General features: G+C 37.5%; 2 protein-coding genes across 2 annotated transcripts; one reads left to right on the forward strand and one right to left on the reverse strand.

Moving 5' to 3' along the window:
• Positions 1–2931: 2931 nt before the first annotated feature.
• On the forward strand, positions 2932–3858 carry LOC116884020 (olfactory receptor 12-like). Its single transcript, XM_032885258.1, has one exon. The coding sequence runs from the start codon at positions 2932–2934 to the stop codon at positions 3856–3858; it is 927 nt and encodes a 308-aa protein (XP_032741149.1).
• A 5072-nt stretch (positions 3859–8930) lies between these two features.
• Positions 8931–9878, reverse strand: LOC116883308 (olfactory receptor 14A16-like). The gene has a single exon (XM_032884362.1). The coding sequence runs from the start codon at positions 9876–9878 to the stop codon at positions 8931–8933; it is 948 nt and encodes a 315-aa protein (XP_032740253.1).
• Between the last annotated feature and the right edge of the window lie 685 nt (positions 9879–10563).

Genomic DNA, 10563 nt, shown 5'->3' on the forward strand with positions numbered 1-10563 from the left:
CTCTACCACTGAGCTAAATCCCCAACTCCTATATAATTTTAAAATTATGGACTTGCAGGAATTCTCATAAAAGCAAGTATTTTATTGTATGTTACACAATTGACATATGACACACTTTCAGAAATTATATGTGGTATAGATATTAGTTGTCCTTATAATAAGTCAGAATCTTTATTCCTTTTCTACTATTTCTTATTTCCATATAACAAAAACACAATCTGAAATACATCACAAAACATAACAACAACATTTCCCTGTCTTGGTGTTTTATATTAGCACAGAAAGTCAGACACCTGTCCAGTATTGGGATGATTCATATATGTCCACAGCGTCTTAGACCCTAGTCCTAGGGTAGTATCAGGTAAAATTTCATTTAAAATTTCATTTTTGAAGCTTATAAGCATGGATTACTCCTAGTTTTAAAAGTAGGTGTTATTGACTCCCGGGTCGGGATTCAGTCAGAGAAGATGCACCTAACCCTCAAGAGATTGGAGGCCCCAGGAAGTTTAGAGGTCTGGTGGGGTGGGTGGGGTGAGGACATCACTGTGGAGACTGGGGGTGGGGAAGTGGGGGGAGGAGGTATGGGATGTGGAACAGTCGGGGGTGGACCAGGAGGGGAATGAAATCTGGAGTGTAAAAATAAATAAATAATTTAAAAATAGGTGTTATTATTTTAATTTCATTTTGTTTTTCTTTCAAATTTTTACTCTAGGACTTCCTTTTGCCACTTTTCCAGTTATGAGAGTGAGCAAACTCTTCTTGTTAAAGCAGAACCTTAGGGAATAAATCTCTGATGACCAACACCATGGAAACTATATATTCTTTATCCTTATCTCTTGCAAAATTGGGCTGTGAAAATTTCGTGTGTACATAATTTGCTGCATAGTTGAAGAGGAACTCAAGGGTCAGCTAGAAAGGGAAGGAAAGAGACTACATATTTAGGTGAGGTCTATTTTATAGAAAATATAGTGCTTTCTCAAAGACCCTGTAACCAAATATATTAAGTATATTTGAATTGTAGTTAAATAGATGGAGCTTCTGAATCACTCGTAATTTGCTGAGAATAACAATTGATTCATAAATATAACAGTTTATGAATTGATAAACTGATAATTTGATAAAATGATAACAATTGATTCATAAATATAAATACAACAGATGAATCCAAACACATTGGAGAAACAGTGTATCCTAAACTATTGATAATTTTAAAACTGAAATTGTGCTTACTATATGCCAGGAATCTGCAAAATACTTTTACGTATAAAATGCCTTAGTTTTCACAGTGAACCATCACTTTTAATTTCCACATCTAACAGGTCAAGCTACCAGAAAAGTGGTAACACTAAGGCCAGTGTTTTTGATACCAGAGCCTTATTATACCAGACACTAGAGTGCTACATTAACTAGTACACTGAACTGTTTCTCTGTTTCAGAGCTCTACTTTGAGTCTTAGAGGTTGCTAGCAATATATAAGCAAAATCAAAAACAGTAGCCAAACTTTTTTAAAATTGCCAATACCTCCACGCATACAAATACCTGCCTCATAAATACACAGCTTCATCAGTTACTGTTTTGAAAATTGACATCTCACTACACAACAAAATCTCAATTTACTAAAATACAAGTGTTCCTTAAGTGAAGATACTAAATTAAATTATGTTTTATGTGATATTTGTATAATAGTTCATGAAGAAATGTGTATCAGAATGAAAAAGATAAAAGAAAAATAATTTAACAATCACATATTCAAGAAAGACAGCACATCAATTACAATGAAATGATCTAATCTTATAAGAAACTTATGTGTTATTTGATTTAATTTGTCTTGTATCTTAACAAAAATTCATGAGTTTGTCTAGAATGTATCCAATAAACATTTTATGGAATGAATAGCTCCTCTCATGACACATACTGCATATTTTATGGATCTTGTGAATATATCATGTTACCTTATAAAAGGTAATTTTCAGACACAGTTATGAAGAATACAGAAATAAGATTATTGCAGCCGATCTAAAAGGATCTAGTGTCATCGTAAGGGACCTTATAAGGATTAATAGGGTGACCAGATACAAATTATAAAAGACAAAAGGTCGGAGACCAGAAAAGTTGAGAGAGTGTATGCTAAGCAGCTAAGCTAGGAAACAGAAGACACCACACACGAAGTGATATGAGGTGATTTTAGAAGTGGAGATTTCTCTTTTAGATCCTTAAAAGGGAAAAGGAACTGTATGTGGCACTGAGGCGCATTCTGTAGTCGCGTCCTCTAAAAAGATGGAGGTTTTTGTCTGAAGCTTTTAAATTTAAGATACGTTATAGCCTAAGAAAGAAATTAAATATTGAAACACGAGACTCTAGGTGAAGTGATTGTGCACAGTACTTATAACTTGCCAGCATCTCCATAGTGCACTCAATATAACAATTCTTAAATTGTGTAGTTGAATTAGTCGTTTTGTCTCATTTATCCCCATGTCTGTTTCTGTGCTTTTTTATGTTTCTAGGGATTGCATTTAGAACCTTGGGACTATGTGCAAACACTTTACCACTGAGCTATACCTGTAACCCTTAAATTTTGAGATTTATCTGTATTTTATTAATTAAGAATAAAGTAATTACGTGATTTAACATACCTCATAGTTTCAGGTCCTTAGTGTTGCCGATAAGGTGAGCATATTATTGATATAGTCATAGATGCTGCTTCTTTGTATACCAATACTTATTTATTTCCAACTCCTTTCTCCTGCAGCTGTACCTTTTCCTATTTTTCATGGCAAATGGAACACAGTAGACCAAGGTTATAAGCAGAATGATTCTAATGCTACGCAAAAGTCTATAATTTAATTTAATCCTATAGGTAGTAAAGTATGAACTTTTTCTTCTTCGTGTATCTCCTCTTTCTTTTCCATTCTCAGTGGCTCTGATTATAAAATGACAAATTTTACACATGTCTCAGAGTTTATTCTACTTGGATTCAAAGGAGGTCCTGGTATACAAATGTTGCTATTTCTGATTTTTTTATTTTTGTATGTTATAGCAGTGGTGGGAAATTTTGGCATGATTATAATTATCAGGATGGATGCACACCTCCACACTCCTATGTATGCCTTCCTCCAAAGCCTCTCCTTTTTGGACATCTGCTATTCCTCCACAATTGCTCCTAGAGCTCTGATAAACTGCTTGAAACAGGACCACACAATATCCTTTGGTGGGTGTGCTACGCAATTCTTCTTTTTGTCTCTTTTTGGTACCACGGAAGCTTTTCTGCTGGCTGCCATGGCCTATGACCGCTTCATTGCTATCTGCAACCCTCTCCTATACTCTGTGAGTATGTCTCGCTGGGTCTGTGGACTCCTAGTATCAGGGTCCTACTCATGGGGTGCGGTGAACGCTGTCACTCAAACCACAATGACCTTCACTTTGTCTTTCTGTGGGTCCAATGAGATCAATGACTTCTTCTGTGACGTCCCACCACTCTTATCCATCTCATGTTCAGACACCTTTATAAACCAGCTGGTTCTTCTTGCTTTATGTGGTTCCATTATTGTCAGTACCTTCCTGACTGTTTTTGTCTCATACATCTACATCATTTCAACAATATTGAAGATCCGCACAGTGCAGGGACGCCAGAAAGCTTTCTCCACGTGTGCCTCCCACTTGATTGGTGTCTGCTTGTTTTTTGGGACTGTTTTCTTCATGTATGCACAGCCCAGTGCTGTCTCCTCCATGGAGCAGAGCAAAGTGGTATCTATCTTCTACACTATCGTCATCCCCATGTTGAACCCCCTCATATACAGCCTGAGGAACAAAGATGTCAAGCAAGCCCTGAAGAGAAGCAGGCAGAGATTTTTTTCCTGATTCTCTGGATGTAAGTCTTACAAGCTAACCTGGACTTTATTCCAATTCACTGTTATTCTCATGGTTTATACTACAGTAGTAATTCCTTTTTTGAAGTCTTTGATTTAGGAGATAAAATATTTTATTTTTATATATTTATTAATAAATGAAATCATGACTGATGAGAAATAAAATGTAAACTGGAAGAATGGACAATTGCATTGGTATGTGTTTATTTTGCCTCATATACAGGAGCCTAATCAAACTTCATCATTAAAAATACTTATACAATCAGAAAATTTTTATCTTGAATGCAACTCATGAAGCAGTAAAACAGATCTTCCCAAAGTTGAAGAAACTCAAAATGCTTCAATACGAACTATTCAGTGATGTATAAATTAGTTATTGGTATTTTACAATCAAAATTAATAATAAATTAGATAAATTTCATTGATAAATTGTTTTAAGCAGATTTTACAGTCTAATCAACATGCAACCTATCAATTCATTCACTTGAAGTATTAAAATATATTGTTTTAACAAATGTGTGTACTTGTATGATCATCTCATAGTCAAGACAATAAGTGTGCACTGTGCCACACACTTCCTGAGAAAGCCTTTATAATGCTTTCCCATTTCTCTCGAAACAATGCCTCACCTGGATAAGCTCTGATCTGTCTTCTGTTGTGTAGTAAACTTGCTTTTCCTTGGGAATCACACATAATGGGGCTTAGAAGGGTTATGGATCTCTTAACTATTTTGATATATATCTAGCTCATATAATTATAATTCATTTGTGGGTAACATCACATAATATTAAGATATCATATGAGTGTACTATAATTTGCTTATCCATTTATGTGTTGATAAATATTTGAGCTGTTTCATTTGAGGGCTACTATAAACAGAGTTGTTATGGATATTTTCATGTATATATGTAAGTACATATGGAGAGAGCGAGACAGAGAGAGAGAGAGATAGGAACATATTCTTTAATTTATCTGAAATAAATACCGGGAAGTTAGTACATTTTTCTATGTTTTGAAATTGTAATGTTCCATTACAGTTTACATTTTCAGTGTGTGTTTCAAATCCTCTGTATTTTCATTACCATATGATATTCTCTCCCTTTTTTGATGTAAACTTTTTTTTACTAAATTTGTAATGTTGTCTCATTTTGATTTAAGTTGTGTTTGCTAAACAGCAAGTGATGCCCAAAATATTTTTATGTGCTTACTTTTTATCTGCATGTTTTTGTTTTTTGATGTGTTTGTTTAAATCTTATGCACATTACCCACACTTGGAAACTGCTTTTTATTACTAGGCCTGGAAAACAGACACACCTTTAGTACACACCTTTAATCCCAGACATTGAAGGAAAAGCTAGTTTTGTAGAGGGGAGAAACAACGTTTGAAAGCGGCCTCTAACTGAGGGGCAGATAAAGAGATGAGTCAGAGAACGGTTTGACAAAATGATTCAGAGATGGATATAACCAACTCTCACAAGAGAGAGAAAGGAAAGGGTGCGTAAAGGAGCAGTGCAGGAAGAGGCAGTCAGTTCTGTTCAGTGGAGTTGGGAGTGCAATGAGGGCAGTGAGTGCAGCTGAGTTTGTTCGTGAATCCACACAGTTCAGGTCGGCAGAGGCAGTTGAAGCCGGAGAATAAGAAGCCAGAAGACAAGAACAAATTGTCAGAGTTATTTGAGGCCAAGCAATTTAGTGAGAAACCAGTCAGCTTGGAGAAGATTTTGAGCCAGAAGAGCTGAGATGACCCAGGCAGGCAGAGTTCAGAAAGAACGGGAAAGGTGAGCTTATTCCACATTAAGTCTCAGAGGCTGAAGATACTCCCGGCCTGGATTACATTGTTCAGAGGCCGGAAGCTTCCAGGACTAGGCCCAGGTTAGCAGACCGAGGCAATAACCCTCCTAGACAATTACATCTGGAGAATACAAGTTATATTTACAACATCCCTTATGAAATATGAGGATTAAAACATTTTCTCAGGCTTTTAGTTTGTCATTTCATTATTTTAAATGTTGGGATCCAAGAGTCACCCTACAAACCACATAAACACCAGTCTCAGTCAGGTAGGGATGGTTATTGAATGAACGCTGATCGACCAGGACCGTGAGCTCAGATACCGGGGCTGGAACTACAACCCCAAACATTCCGCAGGGCCAGCTCATAGAGGAGAAAAGCAAAGAAGCTCATGTGCAGGTTCAGGAAGTGATGCCTGGTGGTCAACTCAGACTCAAGCCATTTGGCCGGTCAGACAGAACAGTTCTAACTGACCTTCAATCTGATTGGTCCTAAGTGGGGCTCATGGTTGTCAAATTTCTACACAAACCTCAGAACATACAGAAAATAACAGGGGATGTGGTCAGCTTGACCCTGCTCTGAGTTGAGTTATTTTTCTGTGTCAATGACTGGCAGGCATTTTGTAGCAACATTAAGTAGCTGGCAGGCATGGAACAAAATAGCTATAGCTATTCTGGGGATGGAGGGCAGACCTCAGAATTACACCTGTATAGGAATAGAGCTCTAATTAAATGCAGTGCATTAGTTTTTCATGTATTGATTGCTGTTCCATTGTCTTATATAAAAGACTTTTGATGCTGACATGGTGGTGGTACATTCTTTCAATCTGAGCACACAGAAAGCTGAGGTAAGAGGGCTGTGAATCTGAGGAGAGGCCGGTTAACATAAAGTCAGACACTTTCTCAAAAATGATATAACTTTTAAAAAAGACCTTTGCTCAATTCAAAATCACAAAAACTTTCTGCTAATTCTTTTTACAGATTTATAGTTTCATGTTGATAACTGGTTCCAAGACTTTATGTTTTAATTTTAAATTAAAATTTAATTTTATGAACCTAGCTCAAAGTTTCATTTTTTTGCGTGACTTTAAATGTTTATGAATTATTTATGGATGTGAATTTTTTCTACTGAAATATTTTTGGACTTTTTTATTGGATATATTTTTATTTACATTTCAAATGTTATCCCCTTTCCCAGTTTCACCTCCATAAGCCCCCTCCCCTCGCCCTTCTTCTATGAAGGTGTTACCCCACCCATCAACCCACCCCTTCCCGACTCCCCACCCTGACTTTCTCCTACACTGGGAGGTTGAGCCTTGGCAGGACCAAGGGCTTCTCCTCCATTAGTGTCCAACAAGGCCATCCTCTGCTACATATGCAGCTGGAATCATGGGTCTGTCCATGTGTAGTCTTTGGATGGAGGTTTAGTCCCTGGGAGCTCTGGTTGGTTGGTATTGTTGTTCTTATGGGGTTGCAAATCCCTTCAGCTCCTTCAATCCTTTCTCTAATTCCTCCAATGGGGACCCCATTCTCAGTTCAATGGTTTGCTGCTAGCATCCGCCTCTGTATTTGTCATGCTCTGGCAGAGCCTCTCAGGAAACAGCTTTAGCATCAGCAGTGTTATCTGGGTCTGGTGGCTCTGTGTATATGGGCTGGATACCCAAGTGGGGCAGTCTCTGGATGGCCATTCCTTCAGTCTCTGCTGCACACTTTGCCTCTGTTTCGCCTCCTATGAATATTTTTTTTAGGTTCCTCAGAAAATTGGACATAGTACTATCTGAGGACCAAGCAATACTACTCCTGGGCATATACACAAAAGATGCCCCAACATATAACAAGGCCACATGCTCCACTATGTTCATAGCAGCCTTATTTATAATAGCCAGAAGCTGGAAAGAACCCAGATGCCCTTCAACAGAGGAATGGATACAGAAAATGTGGTGCATCTTCACAATGGAGTACTACTCAGATATCAAAAACAATGACTTCATGAAATTCATAGGCAAATGGATGGAACTAGAAAATATCATCTGAGTGAGGTAACCCAATCACAAACAAACACACATGGTATGCACTCACTGATAAGCAGATATTAGTCCAAAAGCTGGGAATACCCAAGATACAATTCACAAACCACTTGAAGCTCAAGAAGAAGGAAGACCAAAGTGTGGATGCTTCAGATCTTCTTAGAAGGGGGAAGAAAAATACTCACAGGAGGAAATATGGAGACAAAGTGTGGAGCAGAGACTAAAAGGCCATCCAGAGACTGTCCCACATGGGGATGCATCCCATATACAAACACCAAACCCAGACAATATTGTGGACATGCTCATGCTGACATTTGCCTGATATCTCTGACTGCTGAGAGGCTCTGCCAGAGCCTTACAAATACAGAGGTGGATGCTTGCAGCCAACCATTGAACTGAGAACAGGATCCCCAATGGATGAGTTAGGGAAAGGACTGAAGGAGCTGAAGGGGTTTGTAACCCCATAAGAAGAACACAGTATCAACTAACCAGACCCCCCAGAGCTCCCAGTGACTAAACCACCATCCCAAGAGAACACAGGGATGGACCTATGGCTCCAGTCCCATATGTAGCAGAGGTTGGCCTTGTTGGGGACCAGTGGGAGGAGAGGCCCTTGTTTTTGTGAAGGTTTGATGCCCCAGTGTAGGGGAAAGTCAGGGTGGGGAGGTGGGAGGGAGCGACTGGGTGGGTGAGGGAGCACCCCCATAGAAGCAGGGGGGAGGGTGGGATCACGGATTTCTGGAGGTGAAACCAGGAAATGGGATAACATTTGAAATGTAAATATAAAATGAAATTACAAAATAAAAAATTAAAAATTAAAAAAACAAATAAGAAAAATATTCTAGGACTTCTTCACTCTAGGAACTTTTAACTGTCACAATGATAAAATTAGGAAAATGGCTAAAGGAACCTATCATGAAATATTTATATTTGAGATACAGTGCCAAAAAAGAAATCCAAATATAATGAGTGGTATTGGTAAATATATGGCTATGAAATGAAAAATATTATTCTAATATTATTTTAATAATATTATGTCTAATATTGATATAGACATAATATTTGGAAGATTTCCTCTGAATTTGTAATTTAAAATCCTCTAATATTCAGTCCCACATCACATTATAAAGTGAATCTTTTTTTTTGTTAGAGCAAGATACTATAGCATATAGCAAATAATTTTATTAACAGGTTTGAATGAACAGATAATTTTATATAGTTTGTTTTATAGTACATAATATTTTCAAGATTTAGAGGTATGTGATCATTTTTTCACCAAAAATGTTGTGTAGGGCTACTTTTACATCTGAATTTCTAAAGCTATAAATCACAGGATTCAGGCTGGGGGGTAACAGAGAGTAGAACACTGACATAAAGACGTTCAGTGATGATGGGGATTTTGCTGTTGAGCCTAAATATGCAACAAATCCAGAAGAGAGAAATAAGGTCACTACAGTAAGATGGGGTATACAGGTAGAGAAGGTTTTAAACCTTCCTTGTGTGGAAGGGATTCTTAGGATAATAGTGAAAATGTGAACATAGGAAATAACCATCAATATAAAACACACGAAGGCAAAACAACAGCTAGTAATAATAAACACATATTCTAGAATTTGGTCTCCAAAACAAGCAAGTCTAAGAAGTGATGGGATATCACAGAAGAACTGATACACTACATTTGGACCACAAAAACGGACAGAGAATGTTCCTGTGGCATGGACGGACCCATAGACACACCCGCTGAGCCATGCTGCTGCCACCATCTGAACACAGGCATCCTTACTCATTATGGCCTCATAGTGCAGAGGGAAGCAAATGGCAGCATAGCGGTCATAGGACATCACTAAGAGCAGGGCGAATTCAGTGCCTGCCAAAAATATAACACAGAAAACTTGTAAAACACATCCCAGGAAGGTGATGGAATGGGTGTTAGTCGCAGAGTTCATGATGGATTTGGGAACAGTGACAGAAATATAACAGATGTCAATCAGGGACAAATTCTTCAGAAAGAAATACAGAGGGGACTGGAGATGCTTGTCTACAGTAGTAACGGTGATAATGAGGAGGTTTCCCACTAGTGCTGCCAGGTAAAGCAAGAAGAAAAGTGTGGCACACAATGTCTGCAGCACCTGTTCATCTGGGTATCCCATGAGGAGGAATTCCATGTATTCTGTTGTGTTGGCTACTGTGTCAGCCATTGTGGTTCTTGTCTGGGGAGATACAAGGGAAACTCTTACTGCTTCACTTACATACATCTCCCTCCTCTAATTTTGTGAGTTTCTAAAATTTTAAGTAATTATTGATTTGTTTTATTCAATTCACATTGGTGTTTTTGCAATATGATATCATAGGGTGAATGACATCTTGCAAACTGGAAAGTTATAATGTACAGTAAGTTTTATAAAAAGGTATTAAAAACAGTTACCAAATGTGTGATGATGTTATCAAATGATATCGTGAACTTTATATAGTAAATAGAAATAAATAACCCAATCAGGTTATACAAAAAGGAATTTATTGACTTTAATAAAATATTTAAAGTAATAGAATTTTTAGCATTAAAAAGTTTGATATCAATTATACTTACAAATCTGCTTTACTCCCCAGAAGAATGTTTTGTAAGATGAGAAGGCATGTGGAAAAATTCAGCTACTTCCTTCCTTATTTCTCTCTACTGTGTTATAGTACAGATATGCAAGAAAACATTAGTGAGCAGAGGAAAAGATTCTTTTTACAAGATAAATGTAAATGTGGGGTAATAACAGGGAGAGGGTACCGGGGAAAACGTGACCAAACAAAAATGATACACATCTAGGGATGTATCATTAAGTCATTACTTTTCTAAAACAACAGAAGTGCATTTAATTGTTATCCCAGCATGTT

The sequence above is a fragment of the Rattus rattus genome, chromosome 14 (genome assembly GCF_011064425.1).
Source record: "Rattus rattus isolate New Zealand chromosome 14, Rrattus_CSIRO_v1, whole genome shotgun sequence".
Classification (NCBI taxonomy): domain Eukaryota; kingdom Metazoa; phylum Chordata; class Mammalia; order Rodentia; family Muridae; genus Rattus; species Rattus rattus.